The sequence below is a fragment of the Argentina silus genome (assembly GCF_951799395.1).
Source record: "Argentina silus genome assembly, chromosome: 9".
NCBI lineage: Eukaryota > Metazoa > Chordata > Actinopteri > Argentiniformes > Argentinidae > Argentina > Argentina silus.
The window spans coordinates 12,009,186-12,033,115 of record NC_139663.1 but is presented as its reverse complement, the minus strand read 5'-3'; the positions used below and the strand labels follow the sequence as shown (position 1 = coordinate 12,033,115).

At 42.0% G+C, this 23,930-nt stretch overlaps 2 protein-coding genes across 4 annotated transcripts; both read right to left on the bottom strand.

Moving 5' to 3' along the window:
* Positions 1-465: 465 nt before the first annotated feature.
* On the bottom strand, positions 466-7,583 carry LOC310809539 (uncharacterized protein). 2 transcript variants are annotated; one of them, XM_083676846.1, is made up of 7 exons: positions 7,549-7,583; positions 7,033-7,080; positions 6,024-6,746; positions 5,431-5,487; positions 4,949-5,002; positions 3,641-4,852; positions 466-3,431 (listed from the first exon to the last, which is right to left on the bottom strand). In XM_083676846.1, the coding sequence occupies exons 1-7, from the start codon at positions 7,568-7,570 to the stop codon at positions 1,402-1,404; spliced, it is 4,146 nt and encodes a 1,381-aa protein (XP_083532972.1). In that variant the 5' UTR covers positions 7,571-7,583; the 3' UTR covers positions 466-1,401. The 2 variants fall into 2 exon arrangements, with proteins under 2 accessions (XP_083532972.1, XP_083532973.1); XM_083676847.1 differs by lacking the exon at positions 7,033-7,080 and having other exon boundaries at positions 467-3,431; positions 7,549-7,578.
* Positions 7,584-9,557: 1,974 nt separating this feature from the next.
* On the bottom strand, positions 9,558-22,945 carry LOC310809690 (transmembrane protein 184B-like). Of its 2 annotated transcripts, XM_083677090.1 has the most exons (10): positions 22,905-22,945; positions 22,501-22,568; positions 19,393-19,626; positions 17,699-17,864; positions 15,092-15,182; positions 14,727-14,802; positions 14,404-14,495; positions 13,953-14,122; positions 13,090-13,284; positions 9,558-11,955 (listed from the first exon to the last, which is right to left on the bottom strand). In XM_083677090.1, exons 3-10 carry the CDS (start codon positions 19,624-19,626, stop codon positions 11,723-11,725), a joined length of 1,257 nt encoding a protein of 418 aa, XP_083533216.1. In that variant the 5' UTR covers positions 22,501-22,568; positions 22,905-22,945; the 3' UTR covers positions 9,558-11,722. The 2 variants fall into 2 exon arrangements, with proteins under 2 accessions (XP_083533216.1, XP_083533215.1); XM_083677089.1 differs by lacking the exon at positions 22,905-22,945 and having other exon boundaries at positions 22,501-22,894.
* Between the last annotated feature and the right edge of the window lie 985 nt (positions 22,946-23,930).

Genomic DNA, 23,930 nt, shown 5'->3' with positions numbered 1-23,930 from the left:
TATTTATGTGAACTATCCCTACTATCTTCTTGCAGCACTGTATGTCTTTTTTAATGTCTGTGTATGTCTTTGTACTTAACGTGTGTCTGCTGATTTCATAGGACTAAATATTGAAAATGTAAAATACATTTCAAAAAGGTTATGTACTGTAGCGCACACAAAATGACGCAAATACTTTTAAATAAGGTTATTTTTCAAATGTTTATTTTTAACAAAATACAAGAGTTAGAGTTAGGTTAAGTATAATATAAAACATATAATATAACAATATAAAAATACAAGAGTTAGAGTTAGGTTAAGTATAATATAAAACATATAATATAACAATATAAAAATACAAGAGTTAGAGTTAGGTTAAGTATAATATAAAACATATAATATAACAATATAAAAATACAAGAGTTAGAGTTAGGTTAAGTATAATATAAAACATATAATATAACAATATAAAAATACAAGTAAAAGATAAAAGAATAACAACATTGAGCAACAACAGTAAAAGAAATGATCATATCACTATAACACTATAACTTTAAACTTTAAAAAAAATAATCATATATATCTTTCAGAAACAATATTTAAATCATAAAACACAGCATAGGTATCCACATTACAATAATTAATTGAAATTGCATATAATATTTTTTATTAGGGTTAATTTGTTACTCTCAGTATAACAATAGTACACTCAGAATCTAATTCCCAGTGAGGGTCAGAGATGCAGTATGCAGTATAGACATGAATTAGTATACAACATGCAGTATTAATGAAATGGTAAATGGTGATTAAATCACTGTCAAATAAAATTGTATCAATACCTGTATATGATTGAATGAATACAATACACAGGCCTAATCTGCGTGGTTCTCTGAATCTACAACGCCATTTTACAATATTGAATAGTAAAATGTTGCGATGAATGCAATACAATAATACTGTATCATTATCAAAATAAGATAGGAGAAATGACTATGGAGCCATAGTGTATATACGGAATATATCTCAAACATTTGCAAATAATTGATCACAAAGTTAAATAAATCATTCAATTTACCATCAGGCACAATCCAGGACAGAAAAAGGGGACAGTGAGCCCATTCAGCTCAGTTCTCAAACCTTGGCTTGGAATATACCTTGGCCTTCCGCCTTCCCCCTTGCCCATGCTATCGGTCTCTCTCTACTTTTCCAAAGTGAAATAACAGAAGTGGGTAACATGCCAAAGTAAGGGGGAAATTCCAGTAATGATGTTGTTAGAGGAGCAGAGCTTAAGTTTGTCTGCCACTTCTGGCCATCGCAGCAAAATTCAGTTGGAAGTTCCAAACAACAACAACTTCCCTAATAAAAATATAACACCCCGAAATACACGTGCATGTGTCCAAATCAGCCTTGCATATAGGATAATTAAAGTAAAACACATGAAGAATTCTTTTTCAGGTCTTGCGTTTCATATTGATGTTCTGTTATCATTTTCTCCATTTCATGTTGATGTTTTGTTATCATTTTCTCCTTTTCATCTTTTATAGCCTTTTGTTTTTCACTTTTGAGTTCCTTTTCTTTATGTTTAGAGAGGTTTTCTAACAGCTGATATTCTTCTTCATGTTTTTTCTTTAGGTTCTTTGTTTCCATTTCATGTTTTATCATCAAGGCATTGTAATCCTTCAAATATTTTGTTTTGAAGTCATTGAATTCTTCAGCTTGTCTTCTGGCCTCATCCTCATATGACTTTCTCATGTCTCTGATGTTTCTGTCATGTGCTTCCTCCATTTCCCTGCGCTCCCTCTCCTCTTTTTCTCTCCGGGCCTTATCCTGTGTCTTTCTCCTCCAAGTTGCTTCTTCCCTCTCTCGTTCAAAGTCCTCTTGGAGATTCTTTATTTTCTTCTGCTCCTGCTCTCGTCTTTCAGAATCCTCTTTATCTCTCCATACTTGGTCCCTTTTCTTTTCCAGCTCCCACGCCTCTTGGTGTTTTTTCATATCTCTCTTCTTTTCCTCAAACTCACTCTCAATCAATTCTCTATTTTTCTGTTCTTGTATTCTTTTTTGCTCGTCTTCCTTTTCTCGTAGTTGCTTCTCTCTGTCAAAGTCTTCCCTCATTCTCCTCTTATTTTGATCCCATTCCTCTATTTTCTGTTCTTGTCTTTTCTTGTCCTCTACCTCCTTCATCCTTTTTGCATCCTGGCGTTCTTGCTCCCACTCCTGTGACTTTTTCATCAATTCCTTTTTCACTTCCTCTTTGCCTGTCTCCGCCTCTTTAATTCTGATCACCCACTCTTCTTTCTTCCGTTTATCAAGTTCCCGCCTCTCCTTCTCTTCCTCTTCCTTCTTGCTTTGATCTTCCCTCTGTTTCCTTTGAAATTCTTCCTTTTCTTTGATTTGCCTTTCCTGCCACTCCTTCCGCTCTCTTTCTACTCTAACAATCTCCTCCTGTTTTCTTCTGTCTTGTTCTTTTTCCCAGTGCTCTTGTTGTCTTTTCTGATCCTCTTCCATATCTTTAATGGTTCTCTCCCATTGTGAGCGCTCAATCTTTTCTCTGTATCTTCTATCTCTATCCTCAGCTTCTCTTTTGTTTTTCTCACTCAGCTCTTTTTCATCTCTTTCCTTACATAACTTCTGGATGTACTTCTCCTTTTCATTCAGCTCTTCCTGTTTACGTACTTGCTCCCTCTGGACAGCACGTCTCTCTTCATCCATCCTTTTCTTCATCTCTTTAATTTCTTCTTCATGTTTAATTTTCAGCATCTCTTTCTCTTTCTGCATCTCCTCTTCCTTGTCCTTCAGTATCTTGTCCAGTTCCTGTTTAATGGCTGCCTCTGCTTCCTGGAACATTTCATTGGTGTAGCAGCCCCCACCACTCTTCGTCACCATGTCATCTATCTTCTTCATCAGTTCCCTGACCTGAGTCTGGTTACTCTGGTCAATGTTATTGAAAACATGAAATCTCTCTCCACAATCTTTGAGCAGTCTTTTTACTTGATCCCCTTTCTCCTTCGCGATGTAGTGCTCAATTTTCTGGTTTTTCAACCTGTCTCCGTTAGTGAACATGACAATGATGAATCTTCCACAATTTTTACCAAAGGTCTTCTTGATGAGTTGTAATGTATCTTTCTCTTCCTGTGTGAACCTGCCAATCTGTAGCACCAGCAGGAACACGTGGGGTCCTGGAGCTAAAAGACTGACACATTTCACAATCTCCTCCTGAATTTCGTCTTCAGAGAGAGTTGTGTCAAACAGGCCTGGGGTGTCGACCACAGCAACAGACCTACCATCTACTTCTCCTACTGCTTTCTGACAGAATTTGGTCACAGATTCTATACTGGCTTCAGAGCGAAACTCTGTTCTTCCAAGGATAGTGTTTCCTGTGGCACTTTTTCCACTGCCAGTCTTCCCAATCAGTACTATCCTCATACCTTTGTTACTCAAGTCTTCACCATCACCTGCACAATTAAGACACAATTATATCACTGTTATTAATCAAAGTTGTAATACAATGAGCTGTTAGGTAACATCAATCAAAAATCTAGATTTTGTGATCCTTGGATCATCTTGTCATACACTGCCATGCATAACTATCCTGAGATGTATCATATACATGTATCACATCCTGTTGAGAGAGCTATGAAATATAGCAATACATTCTACTTACATGTCAGCTTGGTCCTCTCTTTAATCTCCTGTATCTCTGCGTTTCTGTTATTCAGCTCAGCCTGCAGCCTGGTGAATCTCTCAACTTGTGCCTCCACATATTTATCCATGGTGAAGCAGCTGAAGTCACGATTAGCAATCAATGTTTCTATCTTCTCCAGGACTTTTGAGACAAGTGGATTGTTCCCAATGTTCTTCATGTTTAAGAGCTGGTATCCGCCAACACAGTGGTGGAGAAGCTGCTGGATGTCTTTATTATTCTCCAGGAAATCAATCACAGGTTTGGCTGTTGGATCAGATTCTACTGTAAACAGAGTCATGACATTGACTCTTGTGCTGAACATGTTCCGGATGATCTCTAACTCCCCTTTGTCTTCATCAGTGAGTGGATCCACAGGTACGACCAGGAGGAAAGCATCGACTCCAGGGTCACAGAGAGAGACGCAGCGGAGAGTCTCACGCATCACTTCCTCCTCAGGTTTTCCATACAGAGCAGGAATCTCCACCAGGGTGACCAGGCGTCCACACACTTCACCCTCTCTCTTCACACACACTGAGGAGGAGCTGGTCTCTCGGCTGGACTCGGTCTGGCCCAGTATGGCATCGGCTGTGGAGGTCTTCCCAGCTCCTCTCCTCCCACACAGCACCAGGTTCAGTCTAGTAGGCGGGTGGTGACTTATCATCTCCTTTGGTGTTGTGGTCTTCCGAGACTCCTCATTGTAGGTGAGGTATTTCCATTCATTCTTCCTCACTATTTCTTCTATCTTCTCTGTCAATTGTGTGTTCAGAGTGAGATGCTGCCCTCCACATTCTTGAATCATTTGTCTGAAAGGGTTATTCTGTTGGAATTCTTCATGTGTTGTGAGGACCATCAAGTGCCGCAATGCATCTTTACCCAACAGGTTCAGGATTGCCATTGATCTGTGTCTAATCACCTCTGTGAACTCCTGAGGCTTCGCTAAAAGCAGAATTGCATGAGGACCAGGTGCGGACCGGTCTTTACATTTCTCGATCGCTTTCACCAGAGCATCAACAGTCAGGTTTTTAGCAAACAAAGAGCTGGGAAAGTTAATAACTGTTACATGCCTCTCTTTCACATATCTCTCTTCTCTTTCAAAACCTGATCTGATATCCTCCTCTCCCAGGATAGTGTTACATGCTGCTGCCTTTTTTTTCTCACTCTTCCCCAGCAATACAATCCTGAGCTTAAAATCTGTAAAACACATTTCCACATTCATTAATGGAAGAACAGGCAACTAAGATGCTGATATGTTTACAAAATAGATTTTGAATTGTGTACCAAACTCACCTATTGGTTCTCGCATGCTTCTTAAATTGTCCCCCTCGCTCTCAATGCTTGAAACTGTTTACAAAAAAATGTATCATTGAGCTGGTCTATCATTCAAGGCCTCCCAACATAATAATTAATCTTGAGTTTGATAGACACATACAGGTGTACCTCCAATTAAGCTAATATAATCAAGTAAACACAAAAACAAATGTTTCTCAGGAATGTTTTTATATTATATTTTCTTTTTTTCTTTAACCCTCTAAAATAGACCTATACATGGGTAGACATGGCAAAGAAGAATGTTTGTTCGGCCATACCTCAAGTTCTCACTGGAAAAAGGAAAGTTACAGATTGCACATTTAATGTGAGTATGTGTAGTTATGCATGTGCCCTGGGAAACATCCCATTTCAGTCACGGCTCTTCCATTTCCGTGAAAAATAGTTTTATGCAAATTATGAAGTATGTAAATGTAGCAAATACTGTACGATTTTTTACCCACCTGTTTCTTTTTCACCGAATGATGATGCAATTGGTAGTCCAGTGAAGTATTCCAATCCTGAAAAAGTTATGTAAACTAGCTTTAGCCTAATCTTGTCAGGATTGTGTTGTATATGAAACATACTGCACAGTACTAGTACACCAAGCAGTGTTCCTCATGCAACACAATGTAATCAAAGGACCATTGTGGGTTACATTTTCGTATGACTGCACAAATGATGTGACAGAACACACCTGATGAACCAGAATCACCTGTCAAGCCAATTGTCACTTGTGAGTACCCTGAAATAGGGGGACTATGCATAAAAAGTGTTGTAATTTCTGAATGGTGAAACCAATATGTACACAAATACCATCAAACTGAGAATCTTTATTTTTACCCCATAGTAATTGTTTGATTTTAAATCCAAACTTTTGGAGTGTAGAGCCAAAAGAAGAACAAATGCTTCACTGTCCCATTAATTACGCAGGACACTGTATGAGACAATGAAACATTGGCATGAAAGTTGAGTGCCCGTAATGATATAAGTTATGGCCTATTCATACTATTGTGAAGAGCTTTTTATTTTTATTTGAACAGCTATTGGCACTTACCAGTTCCTAGTGCTCTTGCAAATCTGCCAAATGCTCTTGCCTTTTTTCCCAAAACGGCCATGTCAGGGTCTTTCTCAGAAGGAACTTGATGGGCCTGAATCATGTGCAGTTCCTCTTCCCAAAGTCCACTTGTAGAATCTTCAAACAGTTCGGGGATCAGATACTCTGAGGCTCTGTTCTCCACCATCATCTTGTCTATCTTCCTTAGAAGGTATGTGACCTGAGTGTTGTCACCTCTGTCTCCAAGTGTGTACTGCCTCCCCCTACATTCTTTAATCATCTGTTGCACTGGGTGATCCTTATGCTTATACTCTACTCTGTCATGCCCCCTTGTGTTTCTGTGAGTAATCAGCACCATTGAGTAGTCATAGGACTGGCCACTGAGAGAGTCAAGGATATTCCTTATTCTTTCTTTCTCTACCTCTGTGAAATATTCAGGCTCCAGCACCAGCAGGATCACATGAGGTCCAGGATTAGACAGAGTAACGCACCAACGCAGTTCCTCTGAGAGCTTTTCATGAGAGATATAAGGGTCTAACAGGTTTGGGGAGTTAATCACAACAATGTGTCTTCCCTTGACGTGTCCCCTGGCTCTCTCACCATGATTGTGTACACAGCTGAGCTCAAATGCTTCTCTGCCGAGGATGAGGTTCCCCACAACATTGTTTGTAGTGCCATGCTCTCCCAACAGAACAATCCTCAACTCTGGAGGACATTCGGACACTGCAACATGAATGTCACCACCAACATTAAAATTCACAGTAACACCTTCCATGAGACACTTATTTTAAGGCTTGCAACAGTATTTCATTCACAGCAGAGTTCATACACCAATATAAGATTGTTTGCTACAGCTTGATTTCCAGGAAGAGGAAGAGAATCTGACTACATCCGGTTTTAATGCTTACTTCCAACAGCGGTATAGTTGATAACCCCAACATTTCAGTTCACACCTTAACCAGGACATTGAATATGACACACAAAATATCAGGTTAAATACTGGACTTACTGTTGGGTGGCCATATTTCTAAACTGCTGTCTTTCTTGAAATCTTGTTCTAAGAATAAAGAACACATCAAACAAACAAAAACATGAGTAGGCTCCTTAAGATAATTAAGTAAAATTGTTGATATTGATTGTTATTCATTGCTTACATTGAATATGCCAATAAACTACATTTATTCAGACGCATTTGTATGAAATGGCACGTGATCAGCCTCTCAAAAAAACACAGGAAATGATCTCTTCCTGCTTAGGGTTAGTCACATAGGATACACAGTTTTTATATACACTTTTCCACTTTTTCCACTTACACTGAATTTGATTGTTAAATTACAGTGGTTGATGTAGCCTTCTATTGTTAATAACCCATTTAGAATGATTGTTCACTATTGCATAGAGATACTTGAATACCACATCAAAAGAGCAGTTGGCCAAGGCCAACAATATGATGACTGATTAAGATCAATAACAAATGTAAGGCAAACCGATATTTATTGGATCGTGTTGTTTTATTTGTACTCACGGATTGATGCAGTGCCTGCCATTTCATCGCTGAGATTGTCTGAAATGCCACATGTAAATGAAAGTGAAAGTTCCAATGTTATTTCCTTATTTAATGTGTCTTAAAGGAATAGTACTGTAGATGTCCCAGATTTTTCCCCTTGAAAAATGTTAAAGTTAGCAGTCAGTGGTAGTGGCTAAGTAAACAAAGCTAAAGTGTTGATTGCTTGTCCATACATAAGGTCTAATGTAAATACAACAACTGAAAACCAGCTATCTAGCTAACTTGTTATGTGATTGTTACTATCTCTTTATGTCTTCTTGTCTTGTATAGGTGGGTGAATTCATCAAGTAAATGTGATGAGCTAGGTCAGCTGGGGTGTCTGTTGATTTTATTAGGAATGATTATTATTGAGAATGCTCCAAAGACGTAATCTAAATAGATCAGACACACACAAAATGACATAATTACAAAACCTTTCAACCAGGGTTTTTTTGTCTTTTAGTTTCCGGTTTGATGAACACAATATCCTGTTTTTTCAGAAGATAATATAATATAATATATCAGTAGTATATCATTAAGGGAGTGTATGATCAAGATTCTTGGACTTTATAATGTACATAGAATCAAAGCCTTTTGAACTTCACTCAGGTATTCAAGAACAGTATGGCAAGGCCTCAAAACAATTAAGCCCTGTCACCTTGATAGGTGAATTCCATTCATGTCAAATCCTGACAGTCTCACAGTGATAAACCAATGTCCATAATTTAAACTAAGGAGCGTCACTAATCTCTGGCCCAACTGTCACTTGTTTTTATATAAATAAAAAAATAAAAACTTAAATCTACTCCAACTACTATCTACTCCATTTCTCCATCTTTTCTGCATGACTCTGCATGAATTTCTCTACTTCTTATGTCTTTTTGTTTCGAAATGTAATCCATTACACTCTTCTTTGTACTCTTGCTCTTGTTTGGTCATATTTTTGATCAGTTGTGCCCAGTATTGCATTGGCTGTGGAGGAGGTCTTCCCAGCTCTTCTTCTCCCACACAGCACCAAGTTCAGTCTTGGAGGGAGCAGCCCAATCCTGGGGCTTCTTTCAGCTTGAATAGGCATTTCCTCTTTCCCTGATGTTATGCCACCTGTAGTGTGTTCAACTAGCTCACAGGTCAGATGCCCTCCTCCATTCTTCTTCACAACCTGTTCAATACTTGCAACAAGTTGAGGACGGTCATCATGGTTCATGAGCTTAAAGTACCTCTCTTGAGAGTCTGTGATCATACGATACAGAACGCTCTGCTCATACCTATGCTTGGTTTCCATGGCACCTCTCTCCTGGTCTCCAATAATAGTTAGCACCATTGAATATTTGAAGGACTGGTCACTGAGAGAGTCCAGTATCTGTTTTATTCTGTTACTCTCTTCTTCTTTTAACTTTTCAGGCTGCAGCACCAGCAGGAACAGATGAGGTCCAGGGGCAGACAGAGTTACACACAGTCGCAGTTCCTCTTGGAGTTTGTGAATGGAGATGTGAGGGTTTAACAGGTCTGGCAAACCATGTTCAATAAACACAAAAGTTAGTATGTTGTTGATAGTATTTGTTGCTTGATTGAATTTGCCTAGATCTCGGGCTTTATATCTACGGTATGTGCGTTTAGCCAACAACTCAATGTTGTTGTCATGGCAATCATTACAGATCTGCTCCAATCCAGGGGCGCTGCACTGTGGCTGATCCTACGCTCCTCTCATGTTATGTTATGTGGGTCTGGGGTGTTTGAGTGCAGAGCACATTGATTGTAACCGATGGACAAATAAAGTACATAGAATAATCTTATCATAGTGTACAGTCATCATTTTCACATGATTTACCCCACTTCTGAAAGCATAGTGTGTAAAGCCACTAATCTGCTATTAATTGAATACCATCTGAAGAGATACAGTGCATTTCTCACATTAAGATATGTTAGAAAATCGCAAGCAAACACACAACTATGAAAATGGCAAGGTCAAGAGTTTTGTTGAATATACTTCCGTCTTTTATTTTCTGGTTGTAGAACACCACAAAGACAAAAAATAGCATCAGAATCTATGAAGCATAATACCAGTATACAAATGAAGAGTAACTTATAAAACAATAAAAGCAACATGGAGCCAAGACAGTACAGAACTACGCTCTCTTAGCTTGTACACCATTATAATCATCATCATTAATGTTCTTGCAGTATTCATCATTTCAACTTTATATACAATATCATATCTTTTCAGGAACAATATATTCATTTTATTAATAAGATACAACAGCATTGCAGCAATAAAATCAGTTGAAGGTCTGTTGATGAAGATTCTCCTCCTACTCCTGTTACGTTTGAGGACAAAGTACGAAAAAGTAATTTAACTTTGCTTAGGGCTGGTGTCCTAGATGCAGAACATAACTACTGTAATCAAGACCATGGTCCTGTCCTGAAACAACCCCTAGACACTTGTGGAGATCTGAAAAGATAAAGAATAACCAAGTCAGTAGTTAGCAGATCCACCTTGCCCTCTCATAGGATTGGTGGACTATTGGCCATCTTGCTTATACCTGTATTCATCTACAGATCTTTCTGATCTACACAACTGTCTAGGCCAGGGGTATGGGTTTGGGGTTGGGGGCTGTTTCGGGACAGGATCCAAGTTCAATGGAGATTCTCCATTGAAATTGCTTTTCAAGCAGCACAGCTGATATTGTACACTGACGCCCTCTGCTGGTCATTCCACTGATGGCATACTCAGCAAATACAACATATTGTGCATTAGAACAGTAGATGATGTGTTCTGTGTGTTCCCTCTAACATCTGTAATGGATATGATAATCGAGTTAAAACCAGTGGCTGCTGCTGATATGACTTCAGTCCATCCCCTTGGTATACTTCCAACGTCTCTATGATAATGCCCTCGTTCCTGACTCATACATTTTAAGAGTTTTGCCTTTTTAAAACGTCTGCATGTAAACCTAGTGCTTAAAATTCAAAACATGAGTGCAATTATAATGCCTATCTGGTAAGCTACTTGGTTGGGCACATCTTTACGTAGCCTCTCTACGTAGCCTGCTCACTACTGTAATCTGGCAGCCGGTGTGCCGGTAAAAGCATGCCCGATCATAATGCCCCAATTACAGGAATATAATCCCGTCGGCTGCGAGACTGGTCCAGCTCTGCTGAGAAGCCTGTCCCTCTTTAATCTGTAATCTGCATGGGCGCTGTCTGTTGGCCACACCAAACCTCAGTCCACAGCTGTTCCCTCAATACGTCGTCAACAACAACAACACTAATGACATTCCCAAACCGGGAGACTCCCCTTGTGACCTCACAAACGGAATTATACGATCGCTCTCTTGCTGTACATACTGTTCATACGAACGCACCCACATACATGCACACACGCAAAAACATTTACACACACATAATAATTAGAATCTCCCTTATATCTCATTTCCTAAAGGACTAGTTTACAAATGTAAAGTGTACCCATAAGGTCAGTAAACATCAAAACAAAAAAAGTATAGTAAAAAATAAAATAAGGTCCAGCGTTTCTGGGGTCCCTTAGAAAGACGCGACCAATAAGTCACTTTCAAATCTAAATATCTTTAGTCAGAGAGAGTCATGCTGACCAGGCAGGATCTCCCTCTATTTGGCAACATGTCAGCGGGAGGCCGAGCTGGCCGGAGGGTGAGGAGGGAGGGGATGAGGGACCATCAAGTCCAATGAAAACAAAATGGAGGATGCTCTATGATTCACAATATCTAAAATGAAGATGGCACTCATGTTGGCGTGGTGCGTGTATGTGTGACAGTCCTTTGTAGCGTTAAAGCACAGCCTGAGGGGTCCCGTTAATGGTGTATGCATGTGTGTATGTGATTATATTGATCCATTTTGGCAGTGGTATGTATTTTCCATGAGCAAATGACCTCTCTATGTAGTGGGTTGCTTGTTTGTGAATATTAGCACAGTGTATTCATACTGTATACTGTATGCAATGAAGTGGATCAGCCAAAGCGTTCTCTGATCTTCGACCATTTGGTACAGCACTATAATGTCCATAAACCCCACTCTCTAAGCTCCCTCTTCTTTTCACTCTCCCTCTCTCCCTGGGTAGGGCATCCCGTCGGTGTCACTGCAGAGGGGGGGGGGGGGGGGGGGGGCGGGGGGGTGTATCTCAGAACTCGTCATCGGAGCTGAGTAGCAGGGTCTTCTCGTTGTCCCCCCGGGTACTTAGGTTGCTGTGACTGCGGGAGACGGGGGGGCCCCCGCGCTGCTGCTCCAGGGTGGACTGCTGGGTGTACTGCTGGTAGGCAGGGGAGAAGTTGTGGATGGCGTCCTGGACCATGTCCCCAGGGTTCATGGTCTCCTTTAGGCTGCTGGAGATGCTCTTCATGGGGGCACAGCGACCTGGGAGGAGAAGGAGGGGTGGGGGGGTGGGTGTTAGTGGACTCATGGAAAGGGAGAGAAGAAGGGATAATGTGAGGAGGAGTGGAACTGTGTAAAGTGGGTGTCTGGAGAGTCATGACTCAACAAAATGGAAGACCACATAATAACACTGAACACAACAGAGCCAATGGAACGCCTAGTGCAGTGCAGGGGAAGACAGTGTGTAAACACACTGCATACAGAACATGAACTTCAAATATAAACTGTAAAAACACAACAAAAAAGCAGCACATGGATTGATGGCAGTACAAAATATGTGCATAACAACACTGAAGATGGTGAAAATCAAAATGCATTTACAAGCAGAACAAAAAAGGTTTTATGAAAATAGTTACAAAATCATAGTATAACTAATAATAATATAGGCAACATCACAGACATGGAGGTCACCAGAAAGTAGTGAAGCAGGGGGAGACCAAACACAGCTAGCATTAGACCTACCGTACTGTCCATAGATAGGAAACGACCCTTATAGTGCAGCACAAAGAGAGTGGGAAGGAGAGGGAGGGATGGAAAGAGTAAAAGGGGGGATGGAAAAAGAGGATGGTGTATCAAAGTATATGGAAGATGAATATTTAATCAATATAAAAGGGAGGGTAGAGTAAAATGAGAAATGGAGGGATTCAACAGGAAGAAAAAGACCAGAATGGCCAAACCATGGATGGGGAGGGAGTGGACACAGGAGAGAAAGTAGAATAAAAGAAAGAGAATAGAATAGGTCAGTTGAACAAAGTCGCTGAAATAGAATAAGGCAGTTGAACAAAGTCGCTGAAATAGAATAAGGCAGTTGAACAAAGTCGCTGAAATAGAATAAGGCAGTTGAACAAAGTCGCTGAAATATAATAAGGCAGTTGAAAGGCCATGGCATGGACAAACACTGAGTATAGTTCTGGAAAAATGAACAACTGGTTGCAAAGATCAGCAAATATACTCCATAAAGACACATGTTTTGACTGCGAGAACTATTTGACTCAACATTTCTAGTAATACTAGTAATCACTTCCCATCCCTCAGTCTAGACCTTTTAGACCTCCACAGCCATTTCCTTTCTCTGCTCTCTCTATCAAGCACCCTCCCTCTCTCTCCCCGTCTTACCGTAAGAGTCCAGCCTCTTGTCCATGTAGACCCTGTAGGTGAAGGCATGCCGCAAGGCCACGGAGGCGAAGAACATCTCGATGCAGATGATGAAGTTCTGGTAGCCGGCGGCGACCGTGCCCTCTCCCACAGACACCTCGGGGGAGTTGATCTTAGGGATGGCACCACACTTCTCCAGGATGGCCAGCAGCATGCCTGGTACCAGGGAGAGAGAAGAGGGAGGGAGGTCAGAGAACAGATCAACCCTGTGGACCAACAGGCTGAATATGATAGATAAGATTTAGGGCGACAGTATTAGGCTATACTGTATGTCTCTGCAATTGCGAAAGAGGCAAGAACGCTCCCCAATTTGCTATGGTACAGTGCCTTCAGAAAGTATTCAGACCCCTTCACTTTTTCCACATTTTGTTATGTTATAGACTCAATTTAAAATTGATTAAATTAAAAGAATATGCCATCAATCCACACACAATACCCCGGAATGACAAAGCGAAAAAACGTTTTTTGAAATTTCAGTAAATTTACTAAAACTGAAATACAGATTCAGACCCTTTGCTTTGACACTCTTAAAATTAGCTAAAATGCAAAAATGTCATCAACAAATCACTCAATAAGATGAATTGATCTTAATGCAAGGATAATAGTTCATGTAATTTTGGAATTAATATCTTTGTTTTTATAGGGTCTCTGATTTGCATAGAAATCAATTACTTTCTGGTTTCTGAAGGCACTGTATATGGGATTATCCAATAATGAACTCATTTGGATGCAGAATTATCACCTTGTGTGTGTGTGTGTGTGTGTGTGTGTGTGTGTGGTGCGTGTGTGTGTGCGTGCGTGAGCACGGAAAGAGCCTTCCTCACCTTGCCAGAAGGAGAGGAAGATGACGGACTTGACCATGAAGAACTTGAGCATGGGGCTGTAGGGGACGAGCAGCTCTCGCGTGGCGAAGTAGAACAGGAAGAGAGCGTACAGCGAAAGGCTGACAGAGATGTTGTAGATGATGGTCACGTACAGGTACCCACTGGCCACGCTGGAGAGAGAGAGGGAGGGAGGGAGGGAGAGAGAGAGAGAAAGAGAGACAGACAGGTATAAGGAAAAAGCACTGGTTGACTCATGACTCCCTTTATGATTGGTTAAGCCTTCACTTCATATGAATGGTTAAAGAAATGTTTGGTGTGTGTGTGTGTGTATGTCTTTTTTAAGACATACAGTTATTATGAGAAAACATAATTGAACATGTGTATTGAAGACAGGGATGCATATACAAAAGAGTGCCAATGAAGGACAGCGAATGGCCGCTCTGTGACGTACTTAAAGTCTCCATCTCTGTACTTCCCAAAGGCCTGCAGGAGCACAGTGATCATGGCCATCAGAGGCTTCACCACACAGAACTGTAGAGTGGCCTGAGAGAGAGAGGGAGGGAGGGATGGGAATGCAAACCATTATCACAACACACCATGCAGCGAGATGGAGTCATATGAAGAGAAGAGCCATATGTTTCTTAATGTTGTCACCACAAAGCATCCATAGAGTATGAAAGGCAGAGAGTAACTGACATCATTCAAAAATAAATGCAGAAATGCAACATATGCTCACAAATACTTGGTTTGAGGAAGGTGTGATCCATACAGTACCTGTTTGCAGAATCTGAGGAAGCCGATGGAGTAGGTTCTGCCCCAGAGGCAGCAGGTCCCATACACACAGCTGGACCTGGAGGAGAGAAGAAACACGTTTTAACTGTCTTTATCGTCACGATCCAATCTGTTCTTGGGTATATTAGATGGTTTTAGGCCTTCAAATCGAAACACATTATGTACAGCATTTGTGTAATGCTTCAATGAAATTATTTGAACATTTATTATTTATCAGTAATTCTAATAAAAAACCCAGATACATTAAGTTAGTTAGTGACAGAGAGAGAGAGAGAGAGAGAGAGAGAGAGAGAGAGAGAGAGAGAGAGAGAGAGAGAGAGAGAGGACACAGACACAAAGACACTCACTCAATAGGTTTTCCTCTGATCTCAGCCATGATGGCGCTTTCCCCTCCGAGGTACTCATAACACAGGCTGAGGAAGTTGTAGATCACAAACGCTGCAGAGGAACACACAGTGATACAGACACATGTTAGCAGAGAGGAGTATGGGGAAATAACAGTTTGTGCCTATGGCTATAAGACAGATAGGAAGAAAAGAAACTTCAGGAAGATATATATGATATGAAGGGGTCTAAAAATCACATTTGCAGTCTGTCACTAGTTAGCCCAACAAAGCTTCCTATCTTTATTTCTTTCGATATCCTCAGATTCCAAAACAGAACATCTATCCCCCATCTGTGTATGTTTATGTTGGTCCAGCTGGATCAAATAAACACCCCATGAGAACCTCCCAGAGACATGTATGAGAAGGAAAGAATTCACACACAGCAAATACAGTGCTTCTGTATTTATCTTTGATAAAGATGTGTCTAAAGGCCTGCTTTAAAAGCCCCAACAGCCTGAAAAGCCTTTAGATTGTCAGAAAGAGAGTTCCAAAGACAATACTGGTATTGGTTAGACTCCTATATTTCCCAGGAGATTAATGCTGCTGTGTTGTGTGTCAATGCAGAGGGCAGAGCAGAGCAGAGGAGGGCAGGACAAGAGGGGAGATTGGGTCATTGTCCCCAATGGCCTCCAGCTACACCGCCCTCTATTCTAGCTTGGATCAACATTGCTCTGTCCCACTGTGTACACACACACACACACACACACACACACACACACACACACACACACACACACACACACACACACACACACACACACACACACAATAGCAAGCCACCCTCCCCCACTGTTTGGGACAACCTATCTCCAACTCTCTCTCTAGCCTAGTAACAGCTCTATTACCATTATAGTCCAATAAGCTGGATAGAATCACTCCAGTTGATTTAGTACAATGCTAGGGCAACACTTTTTATTTATAGACTGTAACAACCTAATAAAACACTATCTTTCACTCCTCTCATGGGCACAAATGATTATATAGAGCTCTCTAGGAGATGTTAATGGTTCGTAGAGATTCACAGAGCTTTATAGATCAACGCCAATGAACGTTCCAATGAACGGCGAAGCCAACAGTAGGTCGTGACTCCCCAGAGATAGTCTGAGAGAGTTGACTTGACTGTGTTGACATAGAAAAGCCTCTCTAGTCAGACTCAATCACTTCCAGTTGGCCGGGGCAGCAGGAGTGTGCAGGTCCGTCTCTCTCTCTCCATATCTCTCTCCATCTCACACTCTCTCCACCTCAATCTCTCTCTCTCTCTGTCTTATCCTCTCGCCATCTCCCTCTTTCTCACTCCTTGACTCTGATCGCTGTAATTGGTGTCCTTGACTGAGTGGAGCGTAGTTTCAGCTGCTCTTCCAGGTGTTCTGTTGAAGCTAATTTGAGGGCAGCGTTGAGGCCTACAGGACTCAACGCTACTTACGGCTCTCTCTGCTTCTCTGTCTCCTCTCTAACACATAGGAGACAAATAACATCTGTCTATTACATCTACCCTCCATTTACTTTAATTGCATAATTTCAATGCATTGTTCATAGAAGTATGTGCAGTCAGCATGGAGGGTTCCTAGTGGCACCCTTATGAGAAATACTACAAACACAGTGTGTGTGTGTGTGTGTGTGTGTGTGTGTGTGTGTGTGTGTGTGTGTGTATGTGTATGTGCAAGCATGCATGAACGCACAGTATGTTTGTGCTTATGTGTGTCTGATTGTACTACAGCACTGGGTCTCTCCTCTCTATATTTAGTGGTGTGGAGCCCTGGGGCCACAGCTGCTGCGTGTCCTGTCCCGGGTGTGCCATGTGCTGCCGGGCAGGGGAGCCCACTGTGGGCAGCCTGGCAAGGCTGTCAGATCCCCTGCCGACGTACACACACACACACACACACACACACACACACACACACACACACACACACTATAACACAGCATTCTTTGACACAGACAAAACATGCAGTGGATTGTAAAGGAATCTCTCACACACTCGCATACTTTCACACAAGGAACAAGGAGGCCAACAAGGACTTCTTGAAGTCCGACAGGCACATCATTTTGATACGACTTTACAAAATGTCATTGACTCTCAAAAAGACAATTAACATGAATAAGAGCACTGTTCACCACCTACGTTGTGGTCAATGCAGGAGTGTTTGTGACCGCTAAACATAACGTTAGAAGGAACTGTGATGCCCGTACAGCAAGTTAGTAGCTAGAGAACAAAGCCAGAAGATTTATCTGTTCATAAGTAAGTGGTTTCTAAAACTCTTCCTAAGGCTTCAGTCGTTTGCATACTGTTGCTAGGGAACAGGCTTCCCCTCCCCAGCAATCCCAGCAGGCCTTGGAAACAACAAGAGAACAAAGATGGCCGCCGTCGTAAAGGCAGAGAGACCGCATAAGCCATCTGTCACTAGGGTCAGAGCAGATTCCCACACACTCTTCTACTGGGACACAGAACAAGTGTGTACGGAAAGACATATACATAAACACACAGACATATACACTGGAACACTAGGTGGACCGGAAATGTCTTGTGGAAATATGGGCATCTTTGGGGGGGGGTGCACTAGTTCTCACCCTCGTAGCAGTCGCGGACCGTGTCAAAGTAGACGTAGTACTCCTCGTTGGTGAAGAAGAGGAGGCTGAGCCAGGAGTCGAAGGCGTATATAGGAACGATGAAGAGGATCCGCACGATGTGCCTCTGCTCGTTGGGAGAGCTGTAGTAACGAAGGTGCATGTAGATCTGATATGGGGAGAGAGGGAAGAGGAGAGGGGGGGGGGGGGGGGGGGGAGAGAGAGAGAGAAAAAAGAAAGAGGGACAGGGTTACTACAGGTGAGACAGGAGAGGAGAGAGACAATCTTTATTTATAACATTATCACTAAAAGGACTTGAAAAGATATAACTTTCAATAAGAGATAATAAGAAATAGAGATTACAGTACATTCTATAAAAAATATTTTAAGTTGCAGGTGAGTACTGTAACTTGACAACTTTAAACTTGACAGTTTAATAGACAAAGAGGGTGATTGTGTTTGAATATTCACAGCTTCCTCCCTGACAGAGAGTCCACAGCTAAGTCAACGTGAGCTAAATGGGTTAGCCGAAACCACTTTCACATGAAATCAATATGTGTGTTTTCACCAGCACTCAGGGGCTGTGACAGAGACTGGAGGTCCTGCCCACATCCTGGGGAGCGCTATCATAACATTGGCTGTGTGTGTGTGTGTGTGTGTGTGTGTGTGTGTGTATGTGAGCCTAAGCAGGTGTACAGTATGTGGGTTTGTGTGAGTGAGTTGGTCTCTGTGTGTTTATGTTTGAGTGTGGGTGTTGACGATTCGTCTCAATGGGTGGACTTAGTTTTTCCATTTCGGACGAGCAGGCCTTTTGTCATCAGCAACCTTTGTCTGCTTCATCCGTTTCCCTTCCACTTACACAATACTCCACCTATCCCCTTTCCAGGCCTGTGCACATACACCTTTGGTAAAATAGCAAACAACGGGCGATCGCATACAGAGAGAAAGAGAGAGAGGGCCCTGCGCCCAGCCAGCACTGTTGCTAGGCAACAGCCCCCACTCTGTGATGTCACAGCGGAGCTGGGTGCACCTGTTGTCAGAGCGACGGCTCATCCTCGACCCTTTAGGTATGAGCAGAAAGCAAACGCACAGGAGGTAATCATTAACCTGGGCCTTTCAGCACAATAATAGATCACTTTTACATAACACTGGTCAGTAAAACTAAATGAGCTTTACATAGTAATGGGGGAAACCCAATACATCAACCTCCAACAGGCCTGTACCGTAAACCTAAACCAAGTGCGGTGGACTAGAACAGTACGAGGGAAGGATCACCTCGTTCATGGCCCAGTAGCCTGAGGTGTTCCACGCTGGGTGTCTTTCAGGGTGCATAATCAACCTGGACTTGGCAGACATCAGGAATCTGAGAGAGGAAGTGTTGATCTGCTGCTGCAGCTCCTATCTGCAGTTTGATGTGTAAATGCCACGCTGGAATACCCACAGTACAGCAGGCAGCCATCTTAGGCAACAGAGAGGCCTGATGCCTCACTAGTATCTAGAGATGAAACATGTACTGAGATAAAAGTATAATGTCAGTGTGTGTGTGTATGTGTGTGTGTGTTAATGTGTCACTGAGTGCATGTGTGAGAGTATGAGTATGTGACATTTATGTTTGCTTGTGTGTTTGTGTGTGTGTGTGTGTGTGTGTGTGTGTGTGTGTGTGTGTGTGTGTGTGTCTCTCTTTACCACCCCCTTACCTGGTGGCAAGTGAGCAGCAGGGCGGTCCACACGAAGAAGCCAGACACAGTCTGGGCAGTGGAAGTCATGAGGAAGATGGGTTGCTCTGGGGTGACCACGGGGGCCTCTGGTACCCAGGATGTGTTGGACCCTGACGGGGACGCCGTGGCCGGGGGCCCTGGGGCCAGACCCACGGGGAAGTCATTCCCCAGCTGCTCTGACAGGGGCATGCCACGCCTCCACAGCTCTTCCATCTGGGGGTAGAGGGAGAAACCAGGGGGATAGGGAGGGTTTAGGGGTCTGCTGGATAATGATGAATACACAGAAACACACACACACACATGCGTGCGTGTGGGCACACATGCAATGTTGAATGTTGGCTTATTCCGCAATCGGAAGAAATGTTTCGTGGCAGGTCCGTTTGATTAAGCCTGGGTTTCTAGGTTATCAAAAACAAATGAAGCACAGACTCATCTGGAGCATACCAATCAAGCTACTACTTGCTTCAATTGAGCAATCTACACAGAGGCTGAATCCCAGGGGAGCATTCTCTGATGCGTGGAACCGCATGCCAGTCAAGAGAGACAAAAATAAGCAGAAAAAGAGGGAGAAGGAGAGAGAGAGATAAAGAAGGAGAGAGAGAGAGAGAAAAAAAAAAAGAGGAGCCAGAAGGAGGTGGGAGGGAGGAGGGTGATGGAGGTTGAGAGAACACAGGAACAGAATGAATCAGTCAAATAGAGAATTCTGGTGTGACGTGGGCCGAGAGGGCCGCTGACCCAAATTCTACTCCTCCTCCTCCTACTCCTCCTCCTCCTCCTCCTCTCCTCCTCTTCTCCTTGTTCTCAGAGGGCAGGGGCTAGTGGAGGACAGACACAAATAGGCTACGTACATAATCAAATGCCCACAGAGCTCCGGTCGGACAGCTTGCCACAGCCACCCATGGTAAGAGTGTATGGTCCCAGTCCCAGACCGGGTCACCCAGACCCAGATGTGGCTGCACAGAGACAAACTAGGTACTAAAGGACAGACTTGGTACATCAGGCTGACGAAGAGCCAAATGAGACACCTAGACATGTAGTCTTCTAGGTTGGCAGTTACAATATGAAGGCTTCCATGGTTGAGTGACAGGAAAAGGGTGAAATTACATTTAAAGACATGTCTATGTGACGGACCTTAGCCTTCAGCAAATCATCAATTCTGGTTAATTCTGGTCTAGCCCCGATAACACTGATCAAGAGGTCTCCCTTAATTATTTGTTGATTGTTGCTGACTGCTGTTGTTGAGCGTGGAGCAAGATTCCAAAGCATTTCACTACGTCAATTACAACTGTATGCGATACATGTGACAAATAAAAAGTTTGATTTGATTTAAAGGAGCAGGGTGTATGTTTGTTGGAATTCTGCTAACTCTGGCCACTGCAGAGAAATTCAGCTTGAAGTTCCAAACAACAACAACCTCCCTAATAATAATGTAATCCCCCAGAAATGGACTTGCAATGTGCACACGATTCACAGAGGCAGCCACCAGAGACAGAAAGGCAAAAATCAGTGAGTCCACTCCACTAGAACACCCCCGGCAGTAACAACTTGTTTATGTGCAAACAGAGTGTCTGGTAGGACATTCCATTTTTGAAAGCGCTTTTCCGGACTAAAACAGTGTTCGTAAACTAAATATTTCTTTCAAGGGATCTCATTCCTTGATCACTATCAATTAAGCATAGTCATTACAACCATTACAAAGCTTTTAGAAAGCTTGAATTTACATACTGGACTTTTAACATCACCACATTTGCAAGTTGTTACGTCAGTTTCATCAATAAGGGTCATACTGATTTCTAACAGAAAACCAAATGTGGCCTGACTGACCCAGTTAACCAGCAGCAGATGTGTAGGTTGCTGTCATGGTCGTGTAATGTAATGGTGACAACAACTAACATCCTTTATCATTTATCCTGTATTCCTGTTTGTTTGTGTATGTATGTGAATTCACACTACCCCACATTTCAATACAAAAGCAAGCCACATTAAAGGCAAGGTTGATGCTCCACACACCCCTGTGCTCAAACCTGCAGGGTTTATTAACGATCAATGGGTTATAATATGCATCAGTCCGGATTCCCAGAAACCGATAATCTAATCACTGTGAATAACATTGATTTGATAAAGAGATAACAGCCCATATGAAATGAATAGCTAAATATAGAGGCCCTGACTGTCAGTGACTCACACTCTGCTTGATGATCCCTGGCCTGCGAGCGTTAGCTACCTCACTGGAACAGTTGACACACTTGTTTTCTCTTAAAGGCCTCTCTACAGGATGATTTTTTTTATTGAACCTTTATTAATTCAGGTTCATTTCACTGAGATTAAATCTATTTCACCAGAGAGGCCTGGTGATGATAGCCAATCTACTGAGGTGGAATTCTGTGTGGACTATGGGAAATGAATGCCAAATTGCATATGACTAAATTACAAGTGAATATAAGGAGGAATGTGTAATAAACAGAATAGATTGATTAATTGACAGAGATATTGATAAATGAAGGATAAGTCTTGGAAGAGGTGGATCATGGCGAGATGGTCAAAATGATTGAGCATTGCAAGCAAACTAAGCATCAAATATGGTGTCTGCGGCTGGTGTTCATAGCATCCAAAGACAGTTGAGTTCAACCCTGCTGACTAAACCCGAGGGTGCGTTTCAAAATATCTATTGTACTTTGACCTGAATCCCGTCAGTCATCCAAGGCAGGCATTATTACACTAAGTGTATTTTAGCTAGGAGACAATGATGAAACATGAACCACCAACACCAAAAAGCTCTATCCTCTGTAAATTATAATATAGCTAAAGCAATTACTTTGCGTAAAAAATACTATGTTATGCGTAAGTGATGAAAACATGGTGGAAGCAAAAAGCGGCTGCTAAGCAGTCTTGTATCATATGAATACAACAATGGCCTAATCATGATGTATAACGATTGATTGATTATGGAAAGATGTGATAACAAACATCTGCCAAGCTTATCGCAATATTATATAAAGTTTATCTACGTTTCATTTGGTTGTTGTTTGAGACATCATTCTCGGATTCCCATTCAAAACATACAACAGAGCGCGAGCCGTGGCTTACCTCCTCTGCTGCAGTTGTTGTTTGATGTGCACGCGCTGCGGCTGTCTGAGTCCAAGCATTAATTTTTCCTATAGATTAATTATGGCCGTAAACCCATGCACATAAATAAAAAAAAATCAACGTAATCTTACAACACTCAAACAGCACTATCTAAGCACCTATAATGTTACACCATGTTTACACCCAGACAGAGAGATGGGCTTTTATCTAGCATTGGCCGCTAGCATCGTTAGCTATCTGTTCGCTGGCAAACTCCTCAAAAGCAACGAAACTAAAGTTTGGACTATATTAATAGCCCATCTCATTCAGATAAACTCAATTTATTCACTGACTAAAATAATGCAATCATCTACGGGGCTTCTTTCTATCTCCAATGATTCCAGCACCGTTATTGTTTTCCCTACCTCTCAATGATCAGTACAGTATGCTGTGCTAGCAAGGGAAACTCCTCCAGTGCTTTTTCCACGCAAGCGCAGTGCATCGAGATGTTTTCCCATGAAAAATGATGTAACTGGAGTGCCAGCTGGTCTTGCATGTGCTCATTGTTGTAGACCCCCACCCCTTCTACATAAAGGCAAGGTCAACAAAGCCAGACAACAAAGTCCAGGCCTTGACTTTTCACACCTAAATGGTTTGACTTGTCGTTTCAAGTTAGGACAATTATACTAGCTTCTACTATGTAAACTCAGTGTCTTACACAAAACATTAGTGCATAATAAAGTATCCCTAAATGTTTCTCTCTGAACTATATTCCTATTTAAGACATAATATAAGGAACAAAAAATAAATAAAATGCTCAAAACCAAACATTGTGAGGAACGGTTTTTTATTTATTTTTTATTACTTCATAAAATATACACAAATACTGTTGTAAATAAAGTTAAAGTGTGTTAAAGAACTGTACAAGATATCAGTACACAATACATAAAGTGAATTCCCCATAACCCATCCCTGACCAGCTCTAGCCCTCCCCTCCCCTCTGTTACATTGCCACTGGGTCTCACTGGCCTGTCAAGAGGACATTGAACACACACAGGTCATTACCAGAAACTGTGCAGGGGAGGGTGGTGGGGGTAGAAATTGGTGGACAGGCTCATTGTAATGCATGGAACGGAATGAGGAATGGCATCAAATGCATGTTTGACACCATTCCTGATTCCATTCATTACAACGAGCCCGTCCTCCAATTTCTACCTCCTCCAGCCTCATCTGAATCTGTGACATCACTGAGACCGGATTCCCAGAATATTTGTTTTCTTATCAATGACATCATGGGTGCTGGTTAATGACATCCAGAGCCTTCCATTTCTCAATAGGAAGCTGTGGTGAGTGATGACATCAAGAAGCTATCATCAACTCCCCTTTTAAATGATTTAAAGGAAAAGCAGCCAGCCCTTTACCAGGATGAGAATACAGACTGCCTTTGGAGG

Coding starts and splice junctions, on each gene's coding strand:
- LOC310809539 (XM_083676846.1), bottom strand. CDS start 7,570: ATGGCAGGCACTGCATCAATCC. Junction 7,081..7,548: donor GGCAGGCACTGCATCAATCC/GTGAGTACAAAT, acceptor CTTTATTCTTAG/AACAAGATTTCAAGAAAGAC. Junction 5,003..5,430: donor ATTCGGTGAAAAAGAAACAG/GTGGGTAAAAAA, acceptor TTTTGTAAACAG/TTTCAAGCATTGAGAGCGAG.
- LOC310809690 (XM_083677090.1), bottom strand. CDS start 19,626: ATGGAAGAGCTGTGGAGGCGTGGCATGCCCCTGTCAGAGCAGCTGGGG. Junction 14,803..15,091: donor ATCAGAGGAAAACCTATTGA/GTGAGTGTCTTT, acceptor TCTCTCCTCCAG/GTCCAGCTGTGTGTATGGGA. Junction 11,956..13,089: donor CAAGAGGCTGGACTCTTACG/GTAAGACGGGGA, acceptor TTCTCCTCCCAG/GTCGCTGTGCCCCCATGAAG.